The 21063-nt window shown below is 37.1% G+C and overlaps 1 protein-coding gene across 2 annotated transcripts in view; it reads right to left on the reverse strand.

Moving 5' to 3' along the window:
- Window positions 1–19629, reverse strand: part of LOC5569661 (cytochrome P450 4d2) — a 25457-nt gene extending 5828 nt beyond the window's left edge. Inside the window, exon 1 of one of the 2 annotated variants that reach the window (XM_021855288.1) lies at window positions 19421–19629. In XM_021855288.1, coding sequence (XP_021710980.1) covers window positions 19421–19574 — 154 coding nt within the window. In that variant the 5' untranslated portion in view covers window positions 19575–19629. Of the gene's footprint in view, window positions 1–6322; window positions 6665–19420 lie in introns of those variants that run through there. The other variant, XM_001652875.3, reaches the window with a different exon arrangement.
- Between the last annotated feature and the right edge of the window lie 1434 nt (window positions 19630–21063).

Genomic DNA, 21063 nt, shown 5'->3' on the forward strand with positions numbered 1-21063 from the left:
TCCAAGAATTCCTATGGGAACTTTTTCCAGAAATTCTTTCGGAGATTTCCTCCAGGGATTTCATAAAAAAAATCCTCCGAGGATTTTTCAGAAAATTCACCCAAAAATTTCCTCCTGAAATTTCTCTGGGGAATTGTAACGAGATTTACTCCAGGAATTTATCCGTGAATTTCCTCCAGGTATTCCTCCGCGAATTTCAAGGTTTCCTCCGAAGATATCCCCCAAGAGCTCCTCCGGGGATTTTATCCAAAAATATTTCTCGGGATTTCCTCCAGAAACTATTTGGGGGCTTTCCTCCAGAAATTGCTCCAAGGATTTCCTCCAGAAATTCTTCTGGAGATTCCGTCGAGGAATACCTCCAAAAACTCCTCTGTCGATTAGCTCCAGAGCTTTTTTTTTTTCAAATATTCCTCCGGGGATGTCCCCCAAGAACTCCGGGGATTTCCTCCTGGAATCCCTCAGATGTTCCTCCAAGAATTCCTTTCGTCCAGAAATTTTTTCCACCAGGAATTGCTCCAAAGTTCTTCCGGAGTTCTTATAGCAATTCCCTCAGGAATTTCTCTGAGAATTCCTTCAAATTTCCTTCGAGAAATACTCCAGAGTTCCTCAGGGTTGATCTGGGAGTTCCTTCAGTGAAGATCCTCTGGAGGTCCACCGGGAATTTGTCAGCAGTTCTTCCTGAAAAGTCTCTGGAGCTCCACCGAGAATTCCCTCGGATTTCCTACATAGTTTATCCGGAATTGCTCAAGCAATTACCATGGAGTTGCTACAGGAACGCCTTCGGACCTCTTCTAATAATTGATCCAGAGTTCCCTCACCGAATCATCCGAAGTTCCACTAGGATTTTTTTAGGAATTCCGGAGTTTATCTATACAATATTCCTCAGTTCCACCAAAAAATCCTTCGGAGTTCTTCCAGGAATTCCTTTGGAGGTCCTCCAGGAATTCCTTCAGAGTTCCTCCGGGAAGTCCTTCGGAGCTCCACCTTCAGATAATTCCTTAAGAAATTCTTTCAGCAATTCCTCGGGAGTTCATCCAATAATTCTTTCAAGGAATTTTTCCGGGGTTCCTCCAATAGTTTCTCTGAGAATTCCTTCGGGAAATCCTCCAGATTTGATCTGGGAGTTCCTCCAGGAATTACTCTGTGAAGATCCTCTGGAGATCCACCGGGAATTTGTCAGCAATTTTTCCTCCAAAGTCTCTGGAGCCCACCGAGAATTCCTTCGGAGCTCCGCCGGAAGTTCTTTCCGAAATCCGCCACGAATTTCTTCGGAATTTCTTATGAAATACCTTTGCAGTTCATCCGGGTACTTATTCGGAGATGTTTCTTGAAATAAACTTAAGTACGCAAGTATTTAACAGGAACCCGTACATTTCACCATAATCTCAACAGCTGAAAAATTAGGTGAAATAAATTAACGGAGTACGATAATTTTTTACAGATTTCGGTAAAATTTCACCGGAATCCGGTAAATTTCGACGGAATGACAGTGTTTTATTTTACCAAACTGTTCAGCTGTTGAGAATACGGTGAAATTCACGGATTACGATAAAATAATTTCTAATCCTACTGATTCTTTCCACTATTTGTTTGTTTTTGTTGATCACATTCGAATTGGATAAAAAAAAATACAACAACCGGTGACAAGGACTCCTGGAGAAACTCTGAAGAAATTCCTGGAGGATATCTGATAAACATCCTAGAGTTACTCCGGAGGAATCGCTAGAGGAACTCCGGAGGCGTTCCTGTAGGAACTCCAAGGCAATTGATTAACGAACTCCGGTAAAATTCATGGAGGAAACCCAGTGGAGCTCTAGAGGAACGGCCGGGGAATTGCTGGATCAGACCCTGAGCAATTGCTGGAGGAACTTTGAAGCAATTCCCGATGGAACTCCGGAGGAGAAATTGCTGGATTAAATCCAGAGCAATTGCTGGAGGAACTCTAGAGGAATTTCTGAAAAAAAAGTTCTGGAGGAACTCTGAAGAAACTCCGGAGGATTTCCGAGGAATTACTTGAGGAAATCTGAGGAATTCCCAGTGGAGCTCCTAAAGAATTTCCGGAGGAAATCTGAAGGAATTTCTGAAGGAACTCCGAAGAAATTCCATGAGGCACTCTGAAGAAATTCTTGGAGGACCTCGAAAAGAATTCCTGAAGGAACTCCGAAAGGTTTAGTGGAGGAACTGCGAAACATTTTTTAGGGAATCTCCGCAGAAATTCCTGAAGGAACTATGGAGCTCCAAAGGCAACAATTTTGAAACAATTCCTAGAGGAATTCCTGAAGAAATTTTGAGAGAATTCCTGGAGAAATTACGAAAGCATTCCTGGAGAAAGTCGGAAGCAAACCCTGGAGAAGCTCAGGAGATATGTTTGGAGGAGTGCCCGGAGTAACGCAATTACTTTAAAGACTTTGTGACGGAGCTCTATAGGATTTCTCGGAGGAAGACCGGAGGAATGCCCGAAGCAACTTTGAGGGAATTCCCGGAGAAACTCTGAAAAAAATCTTAAACAATTCTTGAAGGTACTCCTGGAGGAACTCCGGAGAAAATGCTCAAGAAACTTCGGAAGAATTGCTGGCGGAACTGCATAGGAATTCAAGGGAGAAATCCGGAAAAAATGCTGAAAGATCTACGAAACATTTCCAAAACGAGCCATGAAGGAAATCCAAAGGAATTTGTGATGCATCTCTGGAGGAATTTTGGAGGATATGCTGGATAAAATTCAGAAGAATTGCTGAAAGAACTCCAGAGGAATTTCTGGAGCAACTCAAAGAGGAATTACCAGTAAAGCTCCAAAGAAATCGCCGGAGGAACTCCTGGAATTCCTGGAAGAACTCTGGACAAAATCCTAGAGAATCTTCAAGAGGAGTCCTCCTGGAGAAACTCCGATGTGTTTCTGGAGGAATTCCGGAGGCATTATTAGACTATGAAATAATTGCTAGATGAACTTCGGAACCCTGAAGAACTTCCAGGAAAAATCTTCCGAAGCATTCCTGGACACCATCCCCTGAGGATTTGCTTTTGGAAATCCCCTGAGGTATTTCTGGAGAAAATCACCGGAAGAGTTTTTGGGGGAAATCTTCGGAGGAATTCTTGGAAAACATATCTGTTGCAAATCCTCAGCAAAACTCCTCCTGGCATCCTTTGCATCCGCCTTTCATCTTATATCAATCTCAACCAGGCTATCGACATAGATGGAGACACCATCTTCTATGGTGACAGGAGGGCCCGTTTGGCTTGTCAGATGGATCGGGCCCGGGACATCCTGTCTACTGCGAATCACTGCAGTTGATATAGGGCATGTCCATGGTCTGATCTCAAATCTTGCACCTTCACGTGTTTCAGAGAAAAATCCGAACTGGTAAACAAACATGCGTAAAACCAGATTTGGTACATCTGCAATCTTGGTCCAAACCTGACCAAAAATAGATCAGCTAGTTAGCCTGTTCTAAAATAATAGACCAGAAAACTGGTATAAAATAAAATTGGAACATCATTTGCAACACCGGTGCAAGCTCCAATTTTTAACATGGTCTAAAATATGGATCAAACCTGTGATTTGGACAACCGCTAAAGTTGCCCTAATAGGCCTTTTCACAAGACGTTGCTAATCAGCTGATCCTGAAGCTGTTCTTCTATGGGAATGAAAGGCCCGTGAATGCACCGGCTCTTAAGCAAATGTACACAAATGCGTAACTAGGATTTCCTTGGAGTATAGATATTCAGTCCCAAATCTCAAGTAAAAGTCTTAAAATGTTAAGTCTTCACGTCCAATTCTCCAAGTCCAAGTCCCCAAATCAAAGTCAGCTTCTGCTTCCGCTTCTGACTGATTCTTCGGATTCGGATTCTGATTCTGATTCTAAATTAAAATTCAAATCCAAATACGAAACCACATCCGGAGCAGAACCAAACTTAAAATCTGAATCCGAATCGGAGCGGAAATCCAAGTTCTTGAATGTATCTGGATTCGAATAGAATTACAGTCGAAGCTCGTTATAGCGACTCGTTATAAGGACCGTCGGTATACGGAGATGTTGCTATGAAATCGTCGTTATAAAGAGGTTGGATGTCGTTATGGAGCATGGAGGAATAAAACGATCATAATATGTACTAAAATAGCTAAACGAATGTCGTTATATTGAGTAACTATTGAATATAACACTAATGTCGCAATAGAGAACGGTCGAAACAGAGAAATGTCGTTATAAAAGTAGAACTTAGTATGGGAATTTGCAGGAACCATTGGAAATGTCGTTATAGAGAGATTTGTCGCAATAAAAGTTGTCGTTATAACGAGCGTCGACTGTAATAATCCAAATGTAAATCCAAATCAAAATCAGAATACGAGCCCATATCTTAATTCAAATCCAAATCTGCATCAAAATATTACCCCAAATTTGAATTCACATCCGAATTTAAACCGGAATCAGGATCCAAATCCAAACCCAAATCCGAATCAGAATTGAAATCCAAATTCAAATCCGGATCAAAATCTGAATGCAAACCTTCAGGCCGACAAACTTTTCGTCAGGAACGTATTTCGACTGTGCCACTGGACGTTGCATGCTAGTCTGTTGTCTAGTGTGGTGCTTCCTTCAAAGGAACTGGAAGCATTAACGTGTCGGTATCTTTAATTCGTTTTTTTTTTAACCTGAATCCAAATTTGAATCCGATTCCAGAAAAAAAACTTATATGAAGCGAAACCCAGCTCCAAACCAAACCTAAATCCAGATGTTAATTGAAATTCAAATCTGAAACCAAGTTGTTCATTCCAACGCAGATCTGGATCTAAATTTTAATCTGCTTCCAAACCAGAATCCAGATACGTATCCAAACCCAGATGAAAGTATGAATTCAAATCCAAATCTAAAGCCGAATACAAATTGGTACCGTAAAATGGTGTAACTTTGATAATGCGGGTAACTTTGATAGAGCGAGACCCACAACATACTAAACGAAATAACAATGTTTCTGTTAATCAATTAAGCAAAACAAATGCAAGAGTAAAGAGTATTAGAATGACACTTCATGTCAAAGCTATTTTCATTGGAATCAAGTACATTTGAGAATATATATGCAACTATTGAAAATTTATAAGATTTTAGCATTTTTGAAACGCTTACAAACAATCTGTTCTACGGTCACTATTTGATGAAGTCATAATGACGAATTATCCTTGGCAGCCTAGTTGTAGTAGAACATGAATTCGGTCTCAAATCTCTTAGCGAAAACCGTTTTTGCGAACTGGGGCCATTTTTGTAATCTAAGATAGACATTTCCATGAAACGTTAAACGATTATAGGTATGGAACGCCCTATAAATGTTCCGTAATTCAATCAATTTTGTTCGATTTTATCAAAGTTATCCCAAAACAGAAAACCGACTTTCGATTATATGAAAAATATTATATCCATTCAGAATGAATCTTTTGGCAATCTATCAACTGCAGTCGATAGTTATGATGCCAGTACTTGTTTTAAAAATATAAATTATAATTTTTTGAAACAGCATGCATAAATATTCAAGTTTTTTTTTTTGCGAAAAAACTATCAAAGTTACCCCGTTTTACGGTACTAAATAAAAATCAAAATGAAATTTCAAAACAGAAATTCAAGTCAGAATCCAAATTTGTATACAAATTCTAATTCAAATGCAAATCATAATTCAAATTAAAGTTCAAATTTAAGTCCAAATCCAAATTCGAATTCGAATTTACATCTATATAGAAAACCAAATTTCTAGTTGCGATTCAAATCTGAATCCAAAACTAATCTTATTCGCTATCCAATGTATGGGAACTAAACTAGAAATTGACAACTTTTGTCCTGAAAAGCACCGTTTGTTCGGTTCAGAAACATATAGTTTGATGACCTGTGCAACCAATCATCGTAAAATCATTTCAGCCTCAACAACAGCAATCAACAATGATAATCAATATGATCAAATTATTTTTTAATTTTTAAATCATTTCCATTCGTGATCGAATTTCATCTCTGAGATAAGCATTTGGAATTCATATCATGTTTTTTGATCACATATTGATTTTATTCATTTCGGTTTCGGTCGCAAGTTGAAGCGTTCATTAAACTCAAACTCGTCTATCTGTATAACTTAATAAATGCCTTATAATTCACACCTTCTAATCTAAAAGCAGCTTTGCACAATCGCTCGTATAGTTGCTGACTAACGAAAACTGCACTTGAAATAGATCACGCGTTGCTTGCATCAGACGCTTCCTGTAGATCCATATTTATCAATTTACACAAGACTCCAGACAACGCAATCACTACTTCAAGCCGGTGGATTAACCCGAGCGAAACAATACCTTCTGGCTTTTTGTTAAAGTACAAATAGTAGCATCCGATGAGCGGAACCGCTGCTGGACCCGGCCATTGGGACTGGTATTTCAAGTTCCTCCGAACCAGTAGATAATTAATCGCCAGCACTGCTCCGGTGATGACCAGAATCCAATCTAGGATTGACATTTTCCCCCGATTTAGACACAAACAACGCACAACGCGTGCTCCAAATGATAAGGCTGAACTATATCTGCTCGCTGGTTAAATGTAACATTCACAAACAACAGTTAATCGACGCGAAATATGAAAGATGCAATCTTTCTCGCCGGCTTTCACAACTCGAACTGAGCAAAAATAGCGTTGCCCGTTCATTTAACTTCTACGCCCTATTCTCGTAAACTCGTTCCCGGTTCGTACGGTGGAGTGAATGCTCCCATACATTGATCTCTGAAGTGGGCATCGCCGATGGCTGTGAATGAAAATAATAGTTATAAACAGATGCATTTGCAATTGCAGGAATGGTTAGTTCTGCCATCATCTGTGATAACGATATGCACCACGTGTAGTGGTACTGAGCGAATGAACATCTGATCATCATTATGGTTAGATGAAGGTAAGCACTAGTTCCTGTAGGGATGGTAAGAATATAAATGTAACGTAGAGTTAATAGGATCCAAACGATACGAGTACTAATGGTGAGCACTTTTCCATTCGTTCATATTGAATGAGTCATTCTATTACTGAATCAATCGATTTTCACTCTATAATAATGATGATGATGATGATGATGATGGTCGAAATCGTAAATACAGTATGACCCGCAAAAATGCGAGAATCATTTTACACTAAAACCTCAATTTACGAAGTCTTTTTTTACGCTACCTCAATTTAAGTCACTTTTTTACGAAGTAAACTCAATTTACGTCACTTTTTTACGCAGTGCGTAAATTGAGTTTTGACAATTCTGTGGGAAATTATTGATCTCCGGTTGGGGAAAACCGATGAAAACCCATATAATATGGGTATTTTCGAAACGGGCACGACCTGAGACGAGACTCGCGAAGACGGTCTTCTTTATCTGTGATTGCTGAGTTTTTTTCTTATTCCACTTTGTGTTTTTACCAATTATGCGCAAGCCGTTCAAACTCTCACATGAACCTTTCAGCAAAAAATGATTGAGTTTGCATCACATCGAATCATAAATAGCCGTTTGAGTGAAATTTCATGCCAGCAAACGTAGCAGACATTAGAAATAATTAATCTTCTGCTTAGATTTATCAGCAACTTTGGAAAAAACTGCTCCGCTGACTGAGGTTTTTAATAACAATTTACTTTGAACACAATACTTTTCACTTTTTCAGCCATAAAAACGGTGGGCTGCATTTGACGTTTCGTGAGAGGGGAATCTGGGCTGCATATGACGTTGATATTTTTCCTCTTCGCGAGTCTCTCTCAGGGCACGACGAGAGGATAACGAAAAACGATGTCCGACGCCATTTTGGAATCCAAGATGGCGACCTCTGGTTTGGGAAAACCCATACAATATAGGTATTTTCGGAATGGACACGATGAGAGGATGACGAAAATCGATGTCCGACGCCATTTTGGAATCCAAGATGGCGACATCTGGTTTGGGATAATCGTTGGAAACTCATGCAATATGGGTATTGTCGGAACGGACACGACGAGGGGATAACGAAAAACGATGTCCGACGCCATTTTGGAATCCAAGATGGCGATCTCTGGTTTGGGAAAACCGTTGGGAAATTGTTGGAAACCTATACCATATGGGTATTTTCGGTACAGGCACGACGAGGGAATAACGAAAAACGATGTCCGACGCCATTTTGGAATCCAACATGGCGACCTCTGGTTTGGGAAAACCCATACAATATGGGTATTTTCGGAACGGACACGACGAGGGGATAACGAAAAACGATGTCCGACGCCATTTTGGAATTCAGTATGGAGACATCTGGTATGGGAAAATCGTTGGAAACTCATGCAATATGGGTATTTTCGGAACGGGTACGACGAGGGGATAACGAAAATCGATGTCCGACGCCATTTCGGAATCCAAGATGGCGACCTCTGGTTTGGGAAAACCGTTGTAAAATCGTTGGAAACCCATACAATATGGGTATTTTCGGAACAGGCACGACGAGGGGATGACAAAAAGCGATGTCCGACGCCATTTTGGAATCCAAAGTTGCGACCTCTGGTTTGGGGAAACCCATACAATATGGGTATTTTCGGAATGGGCACGACGAGGGGATGACAAAAATCGATGTCCGACGCCATTTTGGAATCCAAGATGGCAACCTCCGGTTGGAGAAAATAGTTGGAAACACATGTAATATGGGCATTTTCGGAACGGGCACGACAAGGGGATGACGAAAATCGATGTCCGACGCAATTTTGGAATTCAAGATGGTGACCTACGTTTGGAGAATATTGCTGACGAATATCGATATCTGACGCCATTCAAATTCATTCTCCAGAATCTTAATCAATGAAGTCTGTTTTTACGCAAATTCAATTGACGTCACTTATTCAACGAAGTTAATTCATAAACATCAGTACAGATCAATACATTGATCCATTTGCTTATATTAAGGCGAAGTAGGCCGTCATTGAAAATTGTAGTGAGCATCGATGATTGTGGCCAATCCGTCTCACGATTGCGAATTAAAGAAAATCACTAGGTTTTGCACTGACATTGCTGAAAATGTATAAGCATATTTTCTGTATGTAAGCGCAAGTAGTGATACTTTTATGAATCAATGTTACTTAAGTTACTTAAGATTACTGAGTTTTATCACTTTCAAATTGCAATCTGCAAAATCAACATGGCTACCAAAACGAATGACGGGCTACTTAGCCTTAAGAGTTAAGATTTTATGCTATAAATAAGTATCATCAATGTACAACTACTTAAGTATGTAGATACTCAGGCTTATATATCGTGGAGTCCGTGGAAGTACAAAAACATCGACACAACTCAATACAACACTTCGTTTGCTAATATGGATAGTAAAAGGCCTTTGCAATATTGAAGAACTATCTATTGATGATTGGTTACGCTTGTATATCCTAATGCCCATATTTAATAGAGATCTTAGAGGACCAAGGACATCCGCACAAATTCATAAAGTTCACCGTTTACCCACAGGAATGGTAAGGGGCCTTTGGAGTATTTGAAAACTATCTTCTAATCACTTATTATGGCTGTAGATCTAAAGGCTTTAATTCAATGGAGTCCTTGGAGCACCAAAAACATCCGTATAAATCAATAAAATATTCCGTTGACTTGAATGAATGGTTAAAAGACTGTGCCATAGTAAAAAAACTACCTATAGACCATTGATCACGTTTGTAGATTCAAAGGCCTATATTCAATGAAGTCTTTTTAGGACCTAGGAAAAATTACAAATTTTAACAATACTCATTTTACTGCTACATATAGATAAGGGCCTGTGTCATATCAAAAAAGCATCTATTGATAATTGGTTACGCTTGTAGATCCTAAGACCTATATTCGATACAGATCTTGGAGGACCTAGGACATCCTCACAAAATAATACAATACACCGTTTACTCACATGAATGGTTAGGGGCCTGTAGAGTGTTTGAAAGCTAACCTCTAATCTCTTATTACGGTCGTAGATCTCAAGGCCTATATTCAATGGAGTCCTTAGAGGACCTAGGACATCCGCACAAATTATTACAATTCACTGTTTACTCACAGGAATGGTTAAGGGCCTGTAGAGTATTTGAAAACTAACCTCTAATCTCTTATTACGGTCTTAGATCCCATGGCTTATATTCAATGGAGTCCTTGGAGAACCTAGGACATCGGCACAAATTATAAAAATACTCATTTTACTACTATGAACAGATAAGGGCCTATGCCATATAAAAAAAAAACATCAAAAGATCGCTAAAAATGCCAGTACATTGCAGGTATATATTCCAGGAAGTTTTTGGATGAACTAGAACACCTGTTGTACTCATTTAATTACCAAAACATGGATCTGACAATACAAACGCTTCTTAAAAATATAACAATCTTCTAGGGTCCAGTGTTGTGAGACATTCTTATACATAGAAATGATAAATTGATCTTCGTTAACTCATGTAGAATCACATGCCCAAACTCAAAAAGATCTTGGAAGACCTTAACTTGCAAACATTCTGGCTTGATTTAGAACCCAATGTATTAATAATATGTCAATGGTGCTAAAAGAACATATTTTTTCTAAATAATATAAATTGAACAACTACCGAAAAGCTAAACATTACATATAATTTGCAATTGGATTAGATGGACAAACAAATTGAATATAAATTGATTTCATACAAGTAGACTCCAAACGGCAAAACCTCGTTTTACGAACTGAGCTCCCTCGTTTTACACACTGATTCAATTTACGCACCAACTCAATTTACGCACCCCCGATCTAGTTCGTAAATTGAGGTTATAGGTTGTATCATGATAAATGGTAGTTTTTATATGGAAAACTAAAACGAATCATAAACTTAATTTATTAGTAGATTTGTTTAGTTCGTTTAGAATCTCTTTTTCATCTTAGACATGATTTTAATCTGTCAATTTTCCCATCCTAAAAAAAGATTTGGAAGAATACTTAAAAAAAATAGTATATAGACATCGAGTTCAATAACTTTGCGATAGAAACTTTCACAACGTCAACGATATGGTGGATTTTTTTTACTATTTCGTTTATTTGAGGCTCAAACGCGTTTAACGCTTTAAGGAGTCTAAATTCATTTTTTTTTATTTACTTTTCAGTACCAAAATTAGTACGGGTTGGAGCCAGGGTACTCGTGGCAACTCGAGGTTAATGGTCACAATTTTGAAAGGGAAGGACATGGTAAGGATTTTTGTAAGAAGGTAAGATCTCGCGTTGAGTATCATACAGGCGTATCTGCAGTGATCGATTTCTCTTTGTCGATTTTCTCTTTGCAATAATACGAGAAAATCAAAAGATTTTCGTAACATTTTACGATGTTGCAAGACGAAGGACGATGAGTACTTTCTACTGAACCAAAAATAGCTATCGAAAACAGTCACCCGGCCGAGAAATAAGTCAAAGAGAAAATCGATGAAGAGAAATCGATCATTGCAGTTACGCCCTTATGATACTGAACGCGAGAGATGTATGCTTAACAGATTTCATCGACCGGAGTGCCTCAATTGAACTGAGGCTATCCGAGAAGATGAAAAAGTGGTCTGCGGGCATGTTTGAGATCATCCCCAAAGCGAAGTTGATTGCTGCCAGCTCAGCAACATAAACCGTGCAAGGTTCCTGAAGTTTTCGGAAGGCGGAAGAGTTTTCATTGAAGACACTGAAGCCAGTGTATCCATTTATACGAGACCCGTCAGTGAAACATCTCCTGTAGGAATCGACATTTTGGTACTTTGTGTTAAAAATACGTGGGATAATTATACATCGAAGTTGATCTGGAATTTCATGAATAGCTTATTTCATAGTCAGATCATATTCAACAGAGAAACTGTCATTGGTGAAGTGTACACGTGGAGGGTTATAACATGGAAGACTTATGTCAGATGACATGTAGTAGAGATAAGCTCTTAGGAATTTTGACTAAGTATTCAGTTCAGTTTGAGCAATTCTTCGAAGTTTTCGATGACGAGTGTGTTGCTCACTCCACATTAAATAAGTATTCTTAGCGAGAGCTCCCACACTTAGATTAAATTACTGGGGTCGGTAAAATTTTACTGGGTTTTGGAACTACCGAAAAAGTCAGAAAAATGAAAACTGTCGCCACACGTAATTGAAAAGCAAATTTCACCATGTTTTATTTCTTATCGATGTGTCAGTGAATCATCGATTTGTTTTCGGCGAGAATTAACGTACAAATAAATTGCCAGATTGTCCGGACGTTTCGGTCGTTTTACTGGCCTACGACCATCTTCTGCGGACTCTAAAATATATTTTTTAACATTTAGAACACATCAAAAACATAAAATTAACACCTTACAATCTTCTAGCCGTTTGTTTACAGTTGGACGGCTATAACTTTTACAAGCATCATAATACATAAATTTCTACATACAACATTCATACAAATATCTTCTGGTCATGTGTTGGTAATAGATTTAAGCTTAGTTATAATAGAGTTGTACGCCGTCTTAAAATTGGCAGAGTCTTTCTGTTTGTTTACAACATTATCATCGCCTCGTATCTTAATGTGAAAAGTTTCTGTTATTAATCTAGTGTAGCTATTTGTAACTTTGTCAAGTATTTTTGTCTTGTCAAAGTCGAAAAAATGTGTCCTTCTTCTATAGTGTGTTGTGACAATCCTGTACCAGATATGTTTTTTGTTTTTACATTATACTTATGTTGACTTAGACGTTTACACAGAAATTGACTTGTTTCACCAACGTAGGATTTTTCACATGCACCACAAGGAATCTCATATACTACATTTATGTTTTTGTCTTTAGATATTTTGTCTTTAGTTTTTGTAAATAGTACATCTTTAATTTTGTCAACTGGTTTATAAGCCACCTTAAAGTCGTGTTGTCTTAGATATCTAGATAGCTTTTCACCTAGTCCTTCAATATATGGTATCGTTATAAAATTGTTCGTAGCGTTTTCCTTGTCTTGTAGTGTATTGTACATTTTGTGTAGTCTTTCCCTAATAACTTTTTCTACAAGGAAACACGGGTAGTTGTTTCCTGTGAGAATTTGTTTAACCGTTTTCAATGTGTTTACCCGATACTTAGCATGAGTTAACTTTAAGGCTCTATCTACTAGTGCTATTATTGTATTGTTTTTGTGTATGAAAGGACTAACAGAGGTAAAATCTAAATATCTACCGTCTGCATCTTTCGGGAACCACTCCGTTGTGATCGTGTTGTCTTCGCGCCGCAGAATCATGTCCAGAAATTTCAGTTTTCCTTCTACTTCTAATTCAAAAACATATCTGGTACAGGATTGTCACAACACACTATAGAAGAAGGACATATTTTCGACTTTGACAAGACAAAAATACTTGACAAAGTTACAAATAGCTACACTAGATTAATAACAGAAACTTTTCACATTAAGATACGAGGCGATGATAATGTTGTAAACAAACAGAAAGACTCTGCCAATTTTAAGACGGCGTACAACTCTATTATAACTAAGCTTAAATCTATTACCAACACATGACCAGAAGATATTTGTATGTATGTTGTATGTAGAAATTTATGTATTATGATGCTTGTAAAAGTTATGGCCGTCCAACTGTAAACAAACGGCTAGAAGATTGTAAGGTGTTAATTTTATGTTTTTGATGTGTTCTAAATGTTAAAAAATATATTTTAGAGTCCGCAGAAGATGGTCGTAGGCCAGTAAAACGACCGAAACGTCCGGACAATCTGGCAATTTATTTGTACGTTAATTCTCGCCGAAAACAAATCGATGATTCACTGACACATCAAGTCGCGGCGATTGAACCATTGATATCATTTCTTATCGATATATGATATAAAAAGAAAGCTCTCTGCAAAATGTCAGTGAAAAATCTCTGTTTTTCGATTTCTGACTTTTTTTAGTTTACTGACTTTTTCGGTTGTTCAAAAACCCAGTTATTTTTACCGAACAGATTGAGTGTGCCCAGTATCGGTTCTGTAGCGGTCAAACCCCTGTATATGGGTTCGCCGAGTGCCTTTTGCATCAAACCAAACCCCAAGGTATTTTGAAATCAAAGATTGGTCGATGTCTGTTCCTAAAAGCTTAATGGTGGAATTCTTCATAGGCCTTGTCTCAAACATTCGTATTTGTCAGATTATATAAAGTGTTTGCATATGAAGCGCCGTAGACACATACATATTTTAGCTCAAACTGTGTATTCTATTCTGAATAAGGTTGTAATTAAGTATGATAAAAAAACTGCATTTTTGAAAAACAATGAGTTGGTATTAATCTGATTGGTCTTTAACCGAAGGGACAAATTTCTTTTTCAGAAATTTCGTACAAACCTCTGTAAGGACATTAAACCCATAAGCTGAGATTTCTTCCAAAACGATGTCCTGATTAAATTGTATAATTCAGCGAATGGAATAAACCATTAATGTACTATATAACGTATTTGATACTTTATAGCGTATTGATTGTCCAAGATACATTATTCTTGTGGGTAGAAACAATCCAAAAACAATTCAATATTATGTAACAGTAAACTGTATTGTTTTGTGGTTAATTTTATCATCGAGTTCAATAACTTTGTTATGAAAGCTTTTAAAACGTCAGCAATGGGGCGACATTCTACACAGGCCTTATCTCGAACATTCGCCCATGTCAAATAGTAGAATAGATTTAAACCTGGAGTGCTGGAGACTTGAACATATTTTGGAAAAAACGACTCATTTTTGAGAGCCGTGGTTAAAACGTCATATAAGTGTGATAAGCGGCTCTGTTTGGCTAAAAACCTATGAACCAGTATTGATCTGAGTTGAATCTAACCAAAGGCACTAACTTCTTTCTCAAAAACCTTCAATACTGCCCATAAAAGCATAACTGTCCCATATTGATTTTCGAGCCAACACCTTTTCTCGTAGCAACATCTATGTTTTAATTAGAGGGTCTTGTCCCGGGACAAAAATTCCAGGAAATCCCGGGATCTAAAAAATCCCGAATCCCGGGATATTTTAGAAAATCCCAGGATTTCCCAAAATTTCATGTTTTACTTGAAAATGCTGTTGTATTTTTTCAAGTTATGGCACAAAACAAGCAACATGTCGCTTTTGTGACTGTTGATGCAAGAATGTATTTTAGTTATTGCATTCAGCATACTCTCTAATGGTGGTACTTACTATAGTAAAATCGAGGATAATACGCGATTGGCGTATTAACTTCGATGGAGCTTACCACCATAAGAGTTTTACAGATATTTAAGACCACTTATGCTTTAACTTGTGTTTCTCTGTTAGTTACGTAATATTCAATAAACTATAACAGGTTTCTCTACGGTGTGTTCCATTTTTCAATAATTGATTTGGAGGTTGATTTTTTATCTTCCCGTAACCGTTTCAATTTTCCAGGTGTACCTTACAGTTTTCCTGGTCTAACTTGGCTCTAACGTTTAACATGGCTGTTATGCTAATCATTTAAACAGGGCTGCCCAACCTTTTTGGCTCTTTTTCGACATAAATTGTTGGTGCGTTCGCAAGAATAATCCAATATGAACAAAATTAGTCTCAAAAGAAAACTTGTTAGTATATCTGTATAATCCATGCTGAAAATTTTATATTTTATATAAATTTGAAATTTTTAGCATGGATTAGACAAATATACTATCAAGCTTTCAGTTGAGACTAATTTCGCTCTATTTTGCTCATTTCGGTTTATTCTTGCGAATGCACCAACAATTTATGTCGAAAAAGAGCCAAAAAGGTTGGGCAGACCTGCTTGGAAACCATGAAGATTCCATATGACATAACAATATAAATAAATTTCATAATCATAAGAGTAGATTTTTATAGATTTCTTGGTAAAATTTGAGAGTGATTGGTTTTATCATCTTATGCATCAGTATTGATTTTCGACTCAGATTAACTTAAACAAGTGATTATTAACTTCGATTGCAGATAGGTAAAATTTTGATCAATGAAATCTAAGATTGCAATGTTTTTTTTCCTCAAAGAACTCAACTTCACCTTCAAAAAACAGGTTCGGTTATTATGAAACTACTCTAGAAAACTAAACATTGCTTCAAAACCCGCTCTGATTGTTCTATAGCCGTTTTGGGAAATCCCGGGATTTTTAAAAATAAAATCCCGTATCCCGGGATTTTTTCGAGTCCGGGAAACAAGACCCTCTAGTTTTAATGCATATTTTACCATGCATATTAAAATTAACAAACTTTGTTTGAAAATGTTGTGGAAAAATATGAAGTGGATGCAGTCGCATATTGAAAAAAAGGCATAACAATCTCTATATGAATTTTCAACCCAAATAACAACTGTAAAACGTGAAATGTGTTCAAGTATATATTTTTCGCTAATAAATAGAAGCAAATTGAATTGCCTGTGCGGTTGTGTTAAATGAATATGGTATGTAGAAATGAACTAGAAAATTCTGGATATTTGTATGAGAAGGCAAATTTCAACCTTTGGGTGCCATTTTCTCAATGCCTACTTTTTCCACATGGGACAGTTATGCCATTATGGGCTGTATAGACCTCTGTATATGGTTTTTATTAAGCTACAACAAAAAATAAAGGCACATCAAACCCGTAGGAAGGCAATGCTCCCTGAACCATGACCCTGGCCAAATATGTTATTGTGACCATGAAAAACACATTCTCTAAGACTTCTTTCATCCTCTGATACCAAGAAAACTAATATTTTCAACGATTAAGTGTGATTTTTTAAAGATAAAAATTTCGCCAACATAGTATAAGACGATCAAACACTTTTTCTGACTTAAAAAGAATTTGTTCCTTCTTTTTTGCTTTAGTACATTATTCATGTTAGTAAAAAACAAAAATAACAAAATGTTCCTATATAGCAAATAACCATTCGAATACACTACATTTATCAGATGATACATTCACTAACGAAAACAATAAAAAATATGCTTACGTATGCCAAATTCACGTTCAAACAATTTTCGCATTTTTTTTATGGGCCCTGCTGTAGTATATATGAGTACAAAAGCGGAGGCGATATACGTATATTTTGCATGCAGCTTAATGGCACATGTACGTATATCGTCTCCAGTTTTGCACTCTTATTCACTATCGTATACGGTTTCGTGTTTACTGATAATTTATCATTTTCGTGGAAAGCAATTGTTGCTTTTTTTCTGTGTAGCTTGACTGACACAAGTAAACAAAACAAGTTCAGAAAACAAACAATATTAAGTGACAAATATTTAAAAGTAGTTTTGCAAAAAGTGATTTTAGCTGCGATTTTGCAATCGACATATGCAACAATATTAAAACTTCTATGAAATAGAAGGGTCACCAAAAAGAAATTTTCGCCATTAGCCGATAGTCCGTTGTAAGTTTACAAAAAAAACCATCCAAGTCTTGTACCTACAACAAATTTACCAGACAGTTACTGTTAGACAAAACTTAAGACCAAAAACGACAGAATTAGTTTCCCCCTGAAGAAGACACCAACCCCGTGTCGAAACGTTGGGCAAGTAATAAACCTCGTTTTATTCCCGAAAAGACTGCGTAGCCTGCGGATTTAACGAACGAGATTATAGTTATTTGTGCAACAAGTCGTAAATTAATGATTTTTTCAGCGCGAGTTGCCATTTTTGCAATTAAGATCTAGTTGGATCATTTCTAAAAACAGAAGGCAACCCACATGGACAAACATCCACGTTCAGTATCGACTCAGAGTTTTCAATCACATTGGCATATGGCTACTGTTCACACAGGACTGTCACAAATTTTCACTTTTCTATACAAATCACGTTTGAGGGCCCTATTTTATAAGTCGAGTCGACCAAAAACGACTCGACTGAAGTCACTGTCGACCAAAACTTTTGCTCGACACGGCTCTGTCACTCGAGTTTATCAAAAGTTGTCACTCTATGTGACTGGATTACTATGGGAGTCGACGGGTGACATCTGAAATATGCATGCTTACTTTGATCGACAATGACTACAAGCGAGTCACATGAATCCACTCGATTTACAAAACAGACCACTGAAATACATTCGGAACAGATGGAACAGGTAAGACATGCAATTTTCTGTCAGCATTTTTCGTCTGCTAGGAATAGACCTTTATGAAAAGTAGGCTCATATACAACGGAATAGAAAAATAAATGTGTGTAAAATTGAAATTTTTCCATTAAAAAAAATCAGTTCTAAGGTCGTATTAGAAAAACGTTTTCCTTACAGTTCCAAGTAGTAATTTTGCTAGAGAAGGTTGCGTTCAATATGGGACTGTTCACACGGAGCACTGATCAGGAATCACAATAAGTTTCATTAAATGTTCGCAATAGGTTAAAAAATCTTTGAATAAGAGATAGAAAGAAAATTTATGCAAATTACAAAGCTACAAGAATTGTTTTAACTTTTCTGACCTAAAAAACTAAAATAATTTCAGACTTGAGGCTATTGACTAGATTATTCATTTAAATCAGGATCAGAGCTCGTTGGAGATTGTAATAAATCCATGACAAATTAAGATGAATGGGCAAGCCAAAAGTTCCTCACAGCTTCTAGGCAACAATTCTATATATGTATGTAATGTAAACCTTTACTTTCATGATAAATCTACTCGGTATTGCTCAAGTTTGTAATATATTCTATCTGAGAAAATCATTCCCTCAATTTCCATTCTGTACACGGACGATTAACCAATTAAACTATATCTATATTTCCGGTCGAACTATGATAACTTGGAATTAAATAAAAATAAAACATTATCTAGAGATATTTTATGCCAAGGCTTACCTACGCCTATCGTAAGAATGCTTTGAGATGTATTATATTTTGCATAAATGTGTGGAAACCAATGTTAGCCCATAGTAGGGCAAAATGTTCGAGTCCCATATTAACTCATGAAAAATATTGCAAATTGCCCTAAACCTACATGTTACCTTTCAATTTGGTAAAATATGCCTGATCGGATAATAAGAGTCACAATAATTTCACCTTTTAGATTTTACCTTAATTTAGCGAAAAACGGCTATTTTGGCGAATATTTCTTCAACCCTGTTTTTTCCGAATTTGGAGTGTATTTTTATGCAAACACCATTCTACAGCAAGTAAAATATATTCTTCGCAGTTGTTTCAGACAGCGATCATTTGCCTTACACTTTTTTCAAACTCGTGCCCCACCAGTGGGACAAAAGTTCGTTCAAGACAATTGATTTCAACTGTCATAACTAAAAATGGATAAATGTTTTGACAAAATTTGTTCAGTAACACTGCAGCTAAAATGTTAAAAATCCATTGTGTGGTATTTATTCCTTTGCAATTGTTTTGGTTTTTCTGGAGAAATGGATTATAGCAAGAAATTCGGTCTATGCTATGCATAAAATGGATTATAGCAATAAATTCGAACTTTTGCCCCACTTCACTCAAATTAAATTCGCTGTCTTCTAAATTAAAAACACACGTACCGTCTGGCCTTCGATTCCAGTAGAGGTATGCATTTCCCAAGATCGGAACACTGGCCGGGCCAGCAATCTTCACCGACCTTTGCTTGGCCGCATCCTTCAGGCACAAATTTATCACCAACAGTAGTAAACTGACCAAAATAAACGACCAAAACATGTTTCAACTTTCACCTTTGATCACCGGCGTTCAACTAAGTAATCGATGGTTTCAATGGACGACTCGTTTGCAAATCATTCCCCACCAGTGGACTGCATTATCAGTACCAATAGAAATTTTATGATCTGGTTGTTGTTGGCTTCAAAAGTGTGATAAGATTATTGAACTCGAAAATAGGTTCGTGGGAACCTTTGCCATCACTGCATACAGTAGCGCAGGCCCGGATTCCTCGGGGCCTCAAATTCTTGATAAAGGAATATCAAATAACTGAAGATCCTGATTCTAAAAAACTAGCTAAACTGATCAACCAGTAAAATGGTGTATTATGTGATGAAGATAACTTATGCATTAGGAAGGTTGATGATACCATTTTACTTGTATGCCATCATACTTTGTTTCGTATTTACTGTAAACAAAATTTTTAGCCGAAAGCTAGACCAACTTTGATCAACGTAACGTTTATACATTCTAAAAACCTAAAGGCAATCAGAGTAAGGGTGAATGATCGATAAAGTTACATGAGGAAGTACATTACGTATATGGTTGGATAAGCTCATTAACCTCCTATCACCCGTCCAGTAGAGCACTAACAGTAAAAAGCAGATGCCAATGCAGGCTTATTAGTTTTTGCGCATTCGAGACCCAGTGAACCGTAACTAAGCAGCGTTATTAATTAGTATATATATATATATACATCGGTTCAGATGATTACAAGATATGAATGAAATGTGTATTGATACAACCGTTGTACTGCAAATTAGAGGACTGAAATGAATTATGAATGCTGACCAAAATGCTGAAGCCCAGTTCTTTTTTTTCGGACTTATCCAGAAGTAATGAGTCATCTGCCAGGCAACAGTCATGGTCAGGATGGTCATGAAAATCCAACATCAAACCCGATATCCCACAGTCCGGTACATGAGACTTGTTACGAGTGAATGAAGCTGGTATCCGATGACGCATTCTTGATCTACCTCAATCAAATACAATAGTGTGTTATCGAATCCATCTGTCCATCACGCATATGCATTTTTCTTCCCGATTTCGTAGCGTTGCCAACTCGATAGGAGAGACTGGGTAAACTTGATCTCCATTAATAATTTTATGCATTAAGTTTTTTTTTTTATTTTTTTAATTGCTATTCCAACATTACATTCATTTCTTATGTCTCGGTGTTCTGTACTAGGCCACACTTTAATCTTAGTTTGTTAAAACAATATTATGCCTTTATTAACATTTTGTTAACATCACATTACATCTCATTTGCCATACCAGTTCTGAATTTTTCTATGTCTAATTAAAAGAGCCAAGATAAGTAGAAAAGCCTTACGATTTGATGGAACGTATCAAATTTGTTACACGTAAAAGTTGGTGAGTGGTCGAAAGTCCATTTCGAAATCCGAATTCTTCATTGGCAACAATTAAATTTTCGTTAATGTGGACCATCATTCTGTTCAAAATGACCTTTTCAAAAAATTTACTGATGGAG

This window comes from Aedes aegypti, chromosome 3 (genome assembly GCF_002204515.2).
Source record: "Aedes aegypti strain LVP_AGWG chromosome 3, AaegL5.0 Primary Assembly, whole genome shotgun sequence".
In the NCBI taxonomy this organism is placed as follows: Eukaryota; Metazoa; Arthropoda; class Insecta; order Diptera; family Culicidae; genus Aedes; species Aedes aegypti.